This window comes from Neolamprologus brichardi, chromosome 7 (assembly GCF_056152115.1).
Source record: "Neolamprologus brichardi isolate AB-2024 chromosome 7, ASM5615211v1, whole genome shotgun sequence".
In the NCBI taxonomy this organism is placed as follows: domain Eukaryota; kingdom Metazoa; phylum Chordata; class Actinopteri; order Cichliformes; family Cichlidae; genus Neolamprologus; species Neolamprologus brichardi.
In genome coordinates, this window is record NC_142110.1 from 47,185,889 (window position 1) to 47,201,130 (window position 15,242).

Here is a 15,242-nt window from a genome sequence, read left to right on the forward strand (position 1 = left end):
TATCTTACAACCTGTGTGCGCACAACAGTAAATGCAGGGACTGGCTGGTAATTGACCAGGCAAAGACTGAGACGCCTGCCGTGTAATTGTGCAGTGGCTGAGTGGCTGCTGCAGGACTGAAAGGGTCCGAGAATTCCTCTTTGCCCATTAGACCTGGCGGGGGGTCTCCTGTGCCTGTGGACCCTAATATGAGGCCCACAGCGTACCCAGCACTTCGATACGGGACTGACATCTCTCAGTGGTGGGAACTCGGGAAGAAGAAGAGAAACAGCTACAGCATAGTATTATTTTTACATCTAACCATAAAAGGAAATCGCAAACACCTAAAACGGAGAAAGAGAAGCCTCTATTATCATGAGGGAGAGTGCTTTCCAGTCACAGTGTGTCCACTGCGTTTACTTTGAAGGCCTGATGCTCTATGGATTGGGATATTATCATACTGGAAGAGACAACTCCCATCAGAATAGAAATGATTCTTCACAGGGCAGAGGTCATCGCTCAGTGTAGTAACATCTTTCTTTAAGGGTTTTCAAAGCCAATCTAGGGGGCAAGCATATGCTTAAGGACTGCACATCAAAGACTTTTAAGCTGTTTTTTGTTTTGTTTTTAACATGAATTTTGCAGTTTTGTTTTCCACAGCTGTTCCACATGTAGGAACCACAAATGGTCCATTTCAGATGCATTCACACATCAGTGCAATCCCACATGACATAGACGTTATAATGAGAAGCCGGTAGGCTAAAGACCAGCTAACATTTGCATTCTCACATGCACCTCTGCTGTGTGATTAATAGAAATGTTCAGGGCTGTAGTGCATCTCTTAAAGCGGCTTAGACAGTGTTTGTTTTGCGCCTGTTTAGACCCCAGTGGTTTATACCAGCAATGGTGTTTGAACAGGCTGCATTTATCCAGGTTAAAAAAGTCAACGAGAAAGTTTAAACTGAAGAGAAATGCTCTTCACTGCTTTGTCATGGTATAACATGAACCTTGGTTTAATGAAATGTAGTGTAGAGGACCTTTTCCTTCAGAGTATCCAGGCTGCGAGGGGGCAAAGGAATGAGGTCAACAAGTCAGTATTTCCTTTAATTTGTCGCCCTCTTTCTATTTAGCACTACACCTCCAAAATATTGTCACAATACAACATCAACATCTTAAGCTCTTAGTATCTGCTGCCACATTTCCGTTGATTCTGAAAGGCCGCTGTAACAATAACCCGCCACATTAGCATACATACATATTTTACTCGTGTTTTCAGCAGTACAGTTGTAGTTTTGTTCCCTAATGCCTTAATCTCCACATTAAAGCTAATTTTATAGATTTTCTTGCCTAATCTTGTTAATTCCCGTTCAAGTCTTCCCGTTGAGCGACACCACGTTCACCTATTCACAGATCTTTAAAGATTTTTCATCCATTTTCTCCTTTTTATCCAGTTGAGGGTTGCAGGGGAGCCTGTCCCAGCTGTCACATGGCGAGAGGCAGGGTACACCCTGGACAGGTCGGCAATCTGTCGCAGGGATAACACACAGAGCCAGACAACCGTTTCCATTCACACCTACAGTCAATTTAGAATCACCAATTAACCTAACCACATGCATGTCTGTGTGGATTGTGGGAGGAAGCTGGTTTAGCTGCAGAGAACCCACACATGCACAAGGAGAACCTGCAAACTCCACGTAGAAAGGCCCCAGATTAGATCTCAGGAGCTTCTTTCTATTAGGCAAGAGTGCTAACCAATGTACCACCTTCCAATTTAAAAAAAAGAAAAGAAAAAAAAGCTGTAACTGAACCTTACAATACCCCCTCCTGCCTCTGTCCTATGTCCTGTAAGCGTGGGGACGCCATGCTTGGCGAATATACAGTGGGGCAAAAAAGTATTTAGTCAGCCACCGATTGTGCAAGTTCCCCCACTTAAAATGATGACAGAGGTCAGTAATTTGCACCAGAGGTACACTTCAACTGTGAGAGACAGAATGTGAAAAGAAAATCCATGAATTCACATGGTAGGATTTGTAAAGAATTTATTCGTAAATCAGGGTGGAAAATAAGTATTTGGTCAATAACAAAAATACAACTCAATACTTTGTAACATAACCTTTGTTGGCAATAACAGAGGTCAAACGTTTACTATAGGTCTTTACCAGGTTTGCACACACAGTAGCTGGTATTTTGGCCCATTCCTCCATGCAGATCTTCTCAAGAGCAGTGATGTTTTGGGGCTGTCGCCGAGCAACACGGACTTTCAACTCCCGCCACAGATTTTCTATGGGGTTGAGGTCTGGAGACTGGCTAGGCCACTCCAGGACTTTCAAATGCTTCTTACGGAGCCACTCCTTTGTTGCCCGGGCGGTGTGTTTTGGATCATTGTCATGTTGGAAGACCCAGCCTCGTTTCATCTTCAAAGTTCTCACTGATGGAAGGAGGTTTTGGCTCAAAATCTCACGATACTTGGCCCCATTCATTCTGTCCTTAACACGGATCAGTCGTCCTGTCCCCTTGGCAGAAAAACAGCCCCATAGCATGATGTTTCCACCCCCATGCTTCACAGTAGGTATGGTGTTCTTGGGATGCAACTCAGTATTCTTCTTCCTCCAAACACGACGAGTTGAGTTTATACCAAAAAGTTCTACTTTGGTTTCATCTGACCACATGACATTCTCCCAATCCTCTGCTGTATCATCCATGTGCTCTCTGGCAAACTTCAGACGGGCCTGGACATGCACTGGCTTCAGCAGCGGAACACGTCTGGCACTGCGGGATTTGATTCCCTGCCGTTGTAGTGTGTTACTGATGGTGACCTTTGTTACTTTGGTCCCAGCTCTCTGCAGGTCATTCACCAGGTCCCCCCGTGTGGTTCTGGGATCTTTGCTCACCGTTCTCATGATCATTTTGACCCCACGGGATGAGATCTTGCGTGGAGCCCCAGATCGAGGGAGATTATCAGTGGTCTTGTATGTCTTCCATTTTCTGATGATTGCTCCCACAGTTGATTTTTTCACACCAAGCTGCTTGCCTATTGTAGATTCACTCTTCCCAGTCTGGTGCAGGTCTACAATTCTTTTCCTGGTGTCCTTCGAAAGCTCTTTGGTCTTGGCCATGGCGGAGTTTGGAGTCTGACTGGTTGAGGCTGTGGACAGGTGTCTTTTATACAGATGATGAGGTCAAACAGGTGCCATTCATACAGGTAACGAGTGGGGGACAGAAAAGCTTCTTACAGAAGACGTTACAGGTCTGTGAGAGCCAGGGATTTTCCTTGTTTGAGGTGACCAAATACTTATTTTCCACCCTGATTTATGAATAAATTCTTTACAAATCCTACCATGTGAATTCATGGATTTTTTTTTCACATTCTGTCTCTCACAGTTGAAGTGTACCTCTGGTGCAAATTACTGACCTCTGTCATCATTTTAAGTGGGGGAACTTGCACAATCGGTGGCTGACTAAATACTTTTTTGCCCCACTGTACGTATGTATCGCGTCCAATTGGTTTTCCTTCCATCTGACTTGTGCCATTTGAGCTCAGAAATGACCTCATTGCTTCCACTTCAGTGTCTATCACTGAACCATTATGCTCACTTCTGCAGCGCTCCCCCTACATCTGCATATTGTAAAATATGACACGGCTTCCTCGGCGCACCGAGTGTGGCCCCAAGACTTAAACAGGCATGCATTAAAACAAAAAAACAAATACACAGTCTGCCAAAGACAAATGACTTGTGCTTTTTATAAAGAAACACCAAAAAGTGGAAGAGAAACAGAAAAAGGAAATTTCACCCCTTTTTATTTGAATACAAACAGTTCATGGTATTAAAATAATGATGCCAAGAATAGAACCAAATAGGAACCAAATACTAAGAAATACATATCAAGAGTTTATCCACAGTTCATATTTTGGAGTGAGCCAATCCTGCTGTTACGTGTGAATGTCTGCTTTCAACTATGAAAATGATGTGCTTTCTATTGTGCTAATACAACCAACACTACATAATAAGGCATAAGGTGGATACTAGAGGCACAAAGACTAAAATTTGTTGGTGTGTGTATGGAGAGAGAAAACAAGAAAAGAAGGTGCTTTTCCACAACTGACACCAATTACTGCTTGGTGCTGGACAAACCCTGCAAGCGGTGGTGTTCCCTTAACCTGTGGAAGAAAAATATATAAAGAAGGATGAAGCATAGGTGTGAGCTGGCTTTAAAAAACAGCCATTCTTTGGTTTTAAGGTGAACGCTAACCTGACGGCATTAATCCTGATGAATCCAGAGGCATCACACGGGTCGTAGTCTCCCTGCACATCCATGCTGAAACAAAAAGAAGTCAGAAAAGAAGCAGGTGAGCCAACAGGGAGCAATCTTCAAATCTGGGATCAGTTAAAGAGGGAGCAAACACTGAAGGCAAAAGTTAGAGGACAGTGGGGTAACAAACTGATTGAAGTGTTTGCCGTCACTGGCGTGAACATAAAGAGAGACAGAGCCTCATCAACCGCTGGGATAACTGGATCATTGATAATCTTTTGAAACAGTGTCCCAATTGATTTTCCTGTGAATGCTCTTCTTTAGTTGCTTGTCCCGAATGAAAGCGCATCAATACGCCAGAATGAAAACACACTCACGCATACAAGAACACAAAAGACGCACATAACCCATTTACAAACAATCCCATCGTATCAACTGTGAGCTAAGTGTTGAGATGATTTTGTAATCTGCTGTCTGTCTTCCAGTTTATCCACTTCTTGTGAAAAAGTAGTAAATCTATAACTTGCGGCGGTGCGTTGTCCCATGTTGTCGTGGCTGCTTGTTGTGTAGTCATCTCTTCTTAGTGTGTCTCACAAAGAGTGCCCGTGTGCTGTGTAATTACAGCAGTTTCTACCTGCAGTGTTTAATACACTCCCTTACTGAGTCCTCTCCTTCTATGACACCCCCAACTCCCGGTGTACAGCTTGCACTCATTCTTCAAAAGCACTTAGCAAAAGAGGAAATTGCCAACAAATGATAGGATAAACACTATAAAAAGAAAGGCCGACAACTAAATCATCAACTCTCAATACAAGGCTCCCTGCCCAGCACCTGAACACCATTATAAGTGAGTGGCCACAAAGAATACAGCACTTTGTGCCTGTGTGTCTGCAAGCATGTGATTGTGTATTCCTTTAAGAAACCCTGCAGTCTAATTGAGAGCGGAGACTGCTGAGAGCGAGGAGGGTGACATTTCTGTCTCAGATGGGTGCGGCGAAGGGCTGTATTACCACTGTGTTAATGACGCCGTTTACTGTTGCCTGTGGAGAGCCAACAGGATGTCAGCGGGGGTTTCATGCCTAATCTGGTCTCTATGTGTGTGTGTGTGATTTTGACAGGTTTTCATGTAGTGGCAAATAAGTGAGAGCGTGTGTGTATGAGATTGCTGCTTCCAGGTGTATCACTGTCAGGTACGTCCATCTGTCAGTGGCAACGAAGAAGTAATTCACAATAAGCTTGTCATCTAATACATAAGTAAGTACTCGTTTGTATATCGATGACATATTACCATCTATAAAAATGTGTTGTTAAGTAGTCTTACATGTTTTGTAGAACCTGGAAAACATTCCAACAAGTCTGGCATGGCCACTTTGTTAGGAACGCTCCGTTAATTGCTTTTAAAGCAAAATCTAATCAGCCAATATTATGACAGCAAGTCAACGCGATTAGGCATGTAGACATGGTCAAGGCACCAAAATTGGACAAGTGAAGATTGGAAAAACATTGCTTAATCTGACGAGTCTTGATTTGTGTTGTAGCATTCAGATGGCATGGTCTGAATTTCACGTAAATAACATGAAAGCATGGATCCATCCTGCCTTGTATCAATAGTTCAGCCTGTTGGTGTGTTTGATATTTCCTTAGCACACTTTGGGGCCTGCCTGAGTATTGTTTCTGACCACGTCCATCCCTTTAGGACCACTGTGTGCCCATCCTTTGATCGCTCCTTCCAGCAGGATGGTTTCTTGAACATGACAATGAGTTCACTGTACTCAAATGGTCTGCACAATCCAGTAGAGCACTTTTTGGATGTGCTGGAACAGGATATCATCTCATCATGGATGTAAAGCTGACAAATCTGCATCGACTGTGTGAAGCTGTCATGTCGATTCGGACCAAAACCTCTGAGGAGTATGTTTTCAGCACCTTGCTGAATCTGTGCCATGAAAGATTAAGGCAAAGGGGGCCAACCCAGTGCTGCAATACTTACTAAAGTAGCCAATGAGTGTGTATTAACACTTATTTTTAGGGGATTTTATGCATTTTATTGTACAATAGAAAGCACTTAAGAAAGTTCTGGTTCACTGCATTTTCCTGAAATAGATCAAGTTTTCATTCAGTTTGTTTTATCCATTGTTCTCGATTAAAGAATAATCCAATAAAGTTTCTTCTAAAGTGCCAATAGACAACTTCCCCCCTGCACCCTTACCCTCTGCCTCCATTTTAAAGCCCCTTTTGTATTAGGCTGTTAGGCTTTGTTGCTAACTGATTTAGTAGATATAATTCCAGCTGAAACTTCTGAACCTTCCCAAGTCCTGGAGCTCTTTTCATTGAGCAAATCCCCTTCTAAGTTTCACTCTTGGTTTTAGCTTCTGTCACTATCCCTTTTTGCTCCTTTTCTTTTACTGGGTAGTTTTCACAGCTACTCTGGTTATACCGGTGTCCCACCATCTCAGCTACCTGGAGAACGCTATCGATAACTACAGAAAAAATAAAAGCATATTCCTGTTTCAGGTGTATCACTGAGTTTTTATTTTCTTACTCGGAGGCAGACAGAATTACATACCGAAAGCAAAAGCTCATCAGGAGCACCTCTAAAATAAAATAGTGTCTTTATTCTATATATGTACATTCTGTATCTCAAACACAGATCTTATAAAATGCAGTGAGATCTATGATCTTTAAAAAATTGCAATGTATGACATGTTTTCCTCATTGTTGTTAAATGTTAATGCTAACACTAGTTTCAGAAACTGAGAACTGGTGCAGTACAAATAGAAAGCCAGAAGATGAACAGAATCAATTTTGTAACTATTACGACTATTTTCTTTATAACGTCATCATCTTACTTAAGACTTTAGTAAAAACCCAAACATTTGTTGGTTTCACGTTGCCACATATAAAGAATTTCATACTTTTCTTTGTTGTATACGATCAACAAAGAAAAGTATATATGAAACTGAATATCTTTTTGTTTTTAACTGCTGAAAGGCACCTGAGAGTCGGCTTGGTCTCGTAAATTCAAGCATTTATTTTCAGGTTTCGCATGAAGGACGACAGGTCTGTAGTCACAGGTGTGTGTTTACCTGAAAAGACAACACCTTATCAAGAAAAACCTGCTCTCCATGGGTAAGAAATAAAGCCGTGTGTCAGTGTGAGTGACTAAATTTGAGACTAATGTGAGAGTTTTTTGGGGGGCTGATGTTTCTAAAGAGCCCCTTTATGTGGAACCACTGGCCCATCTGTCAGTGGCCCCGAGGACTTTGCGATGGTGCAACACAACACTGAGTCACACAGACGTATCATCCCTGCTGAGAAATGGGACTTTATAAAATGAAGCCTCGTATCAAAACACAACCGTTCATCAACTAAAACCATACAGCAAATTGTCTGTTTAAAGGAATGAGGAGTTATAATTTATCTAAAACGAGTTGAAAGTTTAGCAAAAACTGAATATTAGTAAAAAAAAAAAACTAAACTGAAACAAGCCAGTATGGGTTACTAAAGCTGGCTGGCTGCCTGGTCTGAGTACAGTATAATCTCTGTTTATCTCCCCCTCTCTCACAGGACAAAATGTACACTCACCGTATTGATTTTTTCTCCTTTTTTTAAACTGGCTGTTTCGCTTGCCAAACCAGTCTAAGGAACTGAATGGCTGACTGTGTGAGGCATGTTTTTAGTGTCTCTCTTTCTGACCTGCTTAACTAGCATGACATGCTGGTGCTTTCCTCTTAAAAGCCGAGTGAAATCACCTCTCTCGTCTGGCTGAAAACACCATTAGCTCTCTGACTTTAGGGTACAACTGGTGTGTGTGTGTGACTGACGTGGAGATGGAGAGACATATGGAGGAGGTTTTCACTTTGGTCAGTGCTGAGCCTGCCCAGAGGGCATTAGGGGTCACTCTCCTGAACAAACCCACTGTTACCACAGCTAAGAGGCCGGGGCGGTGGGGGGGGGGGGGGGGGGTGTTGAGGTCTGCCCTGCAGGAACTGAGTCTGACACTTCTCTGATGTCTTTGTGAGGCAGGGTCAGTTAAGTATGCTGATGTGGAGATCATCAGGGAGCTTTGTCAAAGTGACCTAATAACAGGCCGACTGGTGAACATGTGGATGCGCCAGAGCAGCACCACACGCAGCTGTCACTTCTGTCTTACAACCACGCACACATATGCACTTTTTTGTATTTCATCCTCTGCTTACCTGACTAGCTCCTCGTTGTACAGGGACTTGGGTGACTCTCGTCCCAGGATGTAGACCTGACCCTTGAAGACAGACAGCTGCACTTTGCCCTCCACGTTCTCCTGGGACTTGGCGATGCAGTGTCGCACAAAATCACACTCTGGACTGTACCAGAAACCTGTAATGCAAAGGTTGGTTTAGGGGTTGTTTTTATTATAGTCCAGGCAGATGGAGAGATAAGACAAAACCAGGGCTGAAAAACAAGAAACAAAAAAACCCCCCTGCAGTTCCTCAAATGACCACTTGAGGCATCCACCCAAAAAAGAGTCAATCCCCATAGAGTCCCATATCAAAGATCCCATATTTAGAGAATAGTTAAACATGTGTACAGCCTATTTATAAGTAGTTCATAGATAATATTTTAATAACTTGCCAGTATTAATGGTAACAAGGCTTGGTCATGATTGGTTATTCAAGGTCACCCTGTAGCTTAGTTAGCACGTTTCACTTCTATCAGTCATCACTTTAAACGGTCCCTTCAAAAATGGGAAAAGGTTTAATCAGGACCCGCCCGCTTCACATCACTAACGGTTCCCTCTCCTTCTAGTGTCTTTCTGTGTGGATGCCTTGAATGACAGGTGGATGCAGACCATCTGCTAAGCTTCACCTCTGCTAACTGGAGTCAGTGGACCCTTAGATTATCTTTGAAGTGTTTTAATGGAAGGATTTTCAACTTTGTGAACTTTATTTGAAAGCTAATTGGAACCAACTACAAGATATCAGGGTTTATGTGAGGCACTCGCATAGTGTACGGATGCACCTTGCAAACCAAGCTTAGTTAGCGTTAGCTGGTTATTTAGCTTTTCATCCATAATAAATGAAGTTCAAGGCTTCATATTAGTTCCAAAATAGCCACTGAATATCATCATGGTTGCCATGTCCACCTGTTTTATGGAAACTATAGAAAAATAAACTATTATATGCTTAAGATCTTACCTGTTGCTTACACGACTGTGGAAAAGTGCTTGTGTTGCTGACTTTTGTATTGATTGATCACATAGCCTAAGATCTACATAAGTGCAATAATAAAACCTGGAAGCTTTTGACTTTTTGTTTCTTATTTACTTTAATGCAGTGTTAAAAATCCAACTCGGATCAAATTTGGTGGCTCTTCACAGTTCACCTGCACATGGTTTTTCAAAGACACTTGGGAGGCACGTTGATCTAAACAACTTGCTTTTCTGGGGACTTTAGTCGTCACTGTTGCTTCTTTGTTTTCATGTAAAGCCAAACTCAATACACAATCCTGACACCTGGAATCAGGACGCCTTGTAATGGATAAGTTTGGGACTAGCACATGAATAACAATTTAACATCTAAACTGCTTAAAATCTTTTCACTGTATTTTCCTTATTTATTGAATACAAGTACGGATGGCCACACAGATCTGACTGTTCGCTCTTTTATGAGATACAATTCTTTCTCTGCTCTGGTCTCGTTTCTGTCTCAGGTAAAGCTCCTTTCCCCCTTTCTTTTCTCCAATTTTGATGAGCTGGATCATCAGTCACTAAGACAGATGGGCGAGGGACACGTCTATATATGTTCAGAGGTCAGTCACACCCCACTCAGCAGGGGTCCTTCTCTCATCAGAGGCTGACCTCCACCTCATCATCTGGCCATGTTCAAAGACAATCATTCCTTTCTTTTTTGATCTTCGTGTTAGCTGCTTCTAGATGCCAGCATGGCTCTGTTAAGTGGTTATTTGAGAAGATTACACGAATTATCATTTTAAATCGCCAATCAAAGAAAAATCCGTCATTTTGGTCTTTTGCTTTCAAAAGTGATGTGAAAGTGATGCTTTAAGATTTGTCATTATAAGCCAGCAGTTGTTCTGAATATTTTGGGCTTTCTTTAAACCCCTGCAAGCAAATTTAGATTCATTTTAATCAACTAAGCAATTATTTGACCGCTAATCTGCCGTTTAGTGTCAAATGGGTCCTCTCCTATAAAACACTGTTTAGATAAATATTGCAAAAAAAAAAACAGATGCTGAACAGGTGGATTGTTAACATAAGCCCCACTACCAGCCGTCTGCTATCTGCAGAGTTATTAATGATTTAAACCCACAATGGGTTTAATCTCTGCCCTCCTCCTCAAAGTATCACCTTTGTGTGTGTGTGTGTGTTTCCTGCCTCTGGAGGGTATAACTGAAGCAACCTAGTAGTCAGTCTGTAATGGCACTGATCCTATTATGTGGATGAAGGTGAAGAGTGAGCAGAAGGGAGGATTAGGACACCTGAGCCGAGAAAAGCTCGACACACACGTGTAAACACGCTGAACATACAGCAGTGTACGGATGCATGGAGTGTGTTTGCTTCTTTCTTACAGGAACTGCACAGGAGAAAAACTGAATAAGAGGAAACAACATAATTAAGATGAGATATTTTAGGCACTCACCATTGTACACAAGTTCAGAGAACTTGATACCAAGCCCCTGTTTGATCCTCCGCACCTCTTTGTCCATGGTAAAGGTCTCAATGTCTAAGTGGGCCTTCAACAGAACTGTACCTCCTGGGGTTTCATATATCCCTAAACAAACCAAAGCAAAAATCAACAAAACAAAGTCAAACTTGCACAAAAGACTTCAGCTGGGTTTTAGATGAGAGTGCTGGCACCTTTACAAGCCTGACTGCTCATGAATATCATATTTTTAGAGGCACTGGGATAGTGCACATAATTACTTCCAAGGCATAATCTTCACAGGCCATTCATAGCAACATAAACTACAAGATCTGTTCATTTGAACTAACTGCAACCAAACAGCTACATCAGCCATCTGACAGACAGGCCTTCACAGTGCTCACAAAACATGGATCAGCCTGTGACAGGTTAGGAGGCCCCTGCCAGCCTGGAGTCTGGACCAGGGCTCTGACTACCCTGCAATTTACCCCCTCTGGACAGGGAGGGAGGGAGAAAAGATGAGGTAGATGACAGGAGAAATGAAGCTGTCACTTAAATGTCAGGTAAAACAAAAGGAGGGCAGGCAGGAAACTGCTATAAGATCTGACCGTAGGAAGAAAAAAAAGAAGCTTTATCAGTGCCATCAATTTTGGAGCGAGCTGAAATTTTGAGAAACTGTGAACGCGTTTTTTTTCATTCAATACAAGGTTCCACATGTCTTTTGTCAATTTGAATGGCAAGCGCACTTTCGATTGGAGCAACGCTGCCTAACACACACTTCACTACAGTTTGTGTGATGTGCTTCTGGCTTCAAAGCTCTTTCCTGAGATTTAACAGATGAATGCAACTTAAGCTCTTCCAAACTCCTGAGTGTCCGAATCCGAATCTGTACAAGCCTAAAGACTGCTGATCTGAGAAGCATTTATTTTGTGCTGGCAGGTAAAAAAAACAAAGCATTAGTGACGCCGCTAATTGTCTAAAGCCTCAAAAAGGCTGCCACCTGAGCAAGAGCAGCTTGTGGCTTTTTGGAGATCCTGGGCCATGGAGGGCACGTAAAGACATTTCCGTTCTAGGCTCGATCAGATAAATGAGTTAAAACTGCCCCCGAACAAAACTCGGCTTAAGTGCTCCGAAAACAGAACTAGCTTCACGAAGAGTAGGAAACAATGAAACGCTATCTGGTTAAGCCCCAACAGTGGCAGTTTAGTTAGGCTTAAAGAAAGAAAATCCAGTGGCTTTGAGGTTTATACAGTCAGTGCAGGTATGCTAACCATGGCTGCAGGGATTCTGGACAGGAATTTATTCTTTTTAAGCTGATCCTCTTTGACCCTTCAGGCAAACTGTTAGCTGAGCATAAACAGGTAGCGCAAGCAAGCGAATAAAGCTAAATATCTTCTAGATCAGGGGTGACCTCCTCAACATGTCCTGAAGTTCTCCAGAGGCTTGGTAACGAACTAATCATTTGATTCAGGTGTGTTGACCCAGGGTGAGATCTAAAACCTGCAGGACACTGGCCCTCGAGGCCTGGAGTTGCCCACCCCTGTTCTAGATCAAGATGAGCTGGTTAATTATTGGTGGGACTCTTTAGATGAAGACATTAAAAAAAGACTTTTATAAGTATTTTTAGAGCCAGCATCTTGATGTCTGACAGCAGTTTTTGACGAGGCAGCCCGCTCATCAAAAGATGAGGCCATTTCCGACTGCTTTTGCCGAGGCCATCATGGGTGCACTGGTCAGAGGTCTGACAGTGTTTTGACAGGAGGGAAATGTTAGTCTGGCACACAGGCTGGTGAATGCTTTGTAGCAGTGACAAGATTCTTGACAAACCATTTCAATCCTTGCCGCCTTCCTGACCCCACACAAATAAATATGACCCAACACAAATGACATGTCCCCGCTCAATTCCTCCCATCTTCTATTGTGCTAACACGAGTGCCGTTTCCGAGGACAGCAACGTGAACACTTGATGGTAGTTATTCAACCACTCGGGCACCTCTTGCTCCACCTCTTCCTATTGCTTCAGTGTAGGAAACAGCTTTGATCTTTTGTTCAGTCGAGGGGAGAGAAAAGTGGGCTTCCCATTTTCCAATTTCTACCTGCCAAGTGGCGCCACAGCCACAGTTTGTTGGCCAGTCAATTTGCCAATCATAGCACATAGTGTCGGAGAGGAAGAGGACAGTTTGTGTAAGCGTGTCTCGCAAGGCCAGGGCTGCTCGCTGGCCCTGTATATTTGCTGTGGTAATACATGTAGAGACCTAACAAAGGAGCTTTTCAAGTTGCCTGCTGATGCCGAAGATAAAGAGACAAAAAAACCATCCTAGAGCGATGTGTGCGCAGATACGTGATCGACTGTGCATTTGTGTGTATCCATTGAAGCGTGTGCACCTTTCCTCTTCACGGTGTGAGTTTTCTGTATGTGTGCATGCATAAGTGAATGGAAGCAACTTTGGAGTCTATGATTCCAGGTGAACCACAGGAAAAACATTTCTCTTAAGAAGTGTGCTCGCCACCCGGCCCACTTTTATGGAAGTAGAGGTGACACTTGAAGCATTCATGTAAAATAACTGCAAATTGGATGAAAGCTCTGGATGTTGAAAGGAAGGCTTTCAGTGCATGTAAAATTAAAATACTATGAGGCAGTTCAGAGTAAGTGCAAATATATGCGCCTTACTGCATTTACAGTGGATATTATTGCTCAAATAAGTCAGGAATCGGGAATCTGGCACAAAAAAGAGACAAAGAAGAACCAAACATTTTTGAGTCTTACCTCGGGACTTCATGCCGATGAAACGGTTCTCTACAATGTCTATCCGGCCCACTCCGTGTTTTCCCCTAAGAGATAAAGACAAGACTGTTGGATAAACTCTTAAATTATTTAGGTCATCAAAAAGGAAGAAGTGCTCTGCCAATTCCCTAATTTCTTGACCTTGAAATTCCCTTCTATTCAATCTGTGTGACATTTTGGGCCTCACTGCAGAAAACAGGTGGAAATTGTTCATTGAAAATGTGTGTTACACTTTTTTGCCTATAAAAGTCCACGAACAACATGCTCAGCCAGCTGCTATGCATTCCTTAACAATGGCCACGGGCGGCCAGCATGTTTCTCCAGCTCAAATATATTTGTGCAAACTATATATTTTAACATGTTTGAATAATATCAACACTTAGCAACAAATCAGAAATAAAAATATTTTGAAATATTTTACATTTTTACCTGCCCGAGTCACCTCATACATTTTAGCTGGAGTTCATCTGTACTGAATACAGCCTGTCGTTTGTTCACCTCAGCTTGTATTGTACCAGGTGTCCATGCCTGTTTACTCTGAATGAGGCTGTAAAACAGTGAATCCCACTTCTATCTGATGACAGCAATGCTGAGGTGAGTTTTTGAAGTTATGCTGAACTTTTCTATCAGTGAGCGCTTCCATTAGCTGCTGTTAGAGAAACTTTCTTTGAAGTGGCTCACACACTTAGTGAACAAACTCTGATATGATGTGAGAATGTAACCAAGCTATTTATCAGAAGGAGAGGGCGATTTTTAAAATACTCGAGCCTAACATTACCTGGAAGAACATTCGCTGTTGTTTTATGTCTCCAGTCCGGAGGGTTGCAATAACTAACGATGGCGGTACCAGTAATAAATAAGCATGTTTACCCACATTTTCTTTTGTTAGACCCCTGACTTGAGTTCAGGAGTCTTGGCTGAGGCTGAAGGTGATGAGAAAGAGAATGAGGGAGGAGAGAGAGCAATGATGGCTGAGGCAGATGAAAAAGAGGAGGCGGAGAAAGAGATAATGAGAAACAGATAATGAAATGTTGAAATATTAAATGGTCATATATAGTTTAAAAGACCTACTCATGATCTTTAAATTAACACTTGACACTTAGGTGTTTTAATTGTTATCAGATTTCCCTTTTCCTTCGGAATTCTCCAAAATCTGGAACATTCCAGTGGAATCCTATTAGAGGACAGAGGGCTAATAGAGCTCCAGAAACCAGGGTTGTGTCTGGCACAATGTCCGCCTGCTGTGACTTTATCAGATTAATACTACAAATGTGGAGGCATAAAACATTTGAATAACACATAAATGTTTATTTTGCCTGAAGTTAAACTCTTTAATTTAGAGATCGATAAATTACTACAAGTGATTCTTGCAGACCCTTTGGCTCACAGCTACTTAATACTGAATGAACAGCTTCTACAGCAACTACAGGAAAATGACACCTGAATGTGGCCCATACAGCTATTGTTTTGAGGTGTGTTTTTTACTTTTTGACCGTCGTTTATGTGGGAAAAGTTGACTCAGAGTGCCCAATGAATGCTGTGTGCTGAAGTAGAATTACATGTTTTAGTCCTGAAATGCACTACTATGT

At 42.3% G+C, this 15,242-nt stretch overlaps 1 protein-coding gene across 1 annotated transcript in view; it reads right to left on the minus strand.

Annotated features, from left to right (window-relative positions):
• Window positions 1–3,761: 3,761 nt before the first annotated feature.
• Window positions 3,762–15,242, minus strand: part of ass1 (argininosuccinate synthase 1) — a 30,032-nt gene continuing 18,551 nt past the window's right edge. The window contains exons 11-15 of the mRNA XM_087843731.1: window positions 13,636–13,700; window positions 10,866–10,997; window positions 8,430–8,586; window positions 4,231–4,296; window positions 3,762–4,138 (exon numbers count right to left, since the gene is read on the minus strand). Of these exons, the coding sequence (XP_087699857.1) occupies window positions 4,090–4,138; window positions 4,231–4,296; window positions 8,430–8,586; window positions 10,866–10,997; window positions 13,636–13,700 (469 nt within the window). The 3' untranslated portion in view covers window positions 3,762–4,089. The remainder of the gene's footprint in view (window positions 4,139–4,230; window positions 4,297–8,429; window positions 8,587–10,865; window positions 10,998–13,635; window positions 13,701–15,242) is intronic.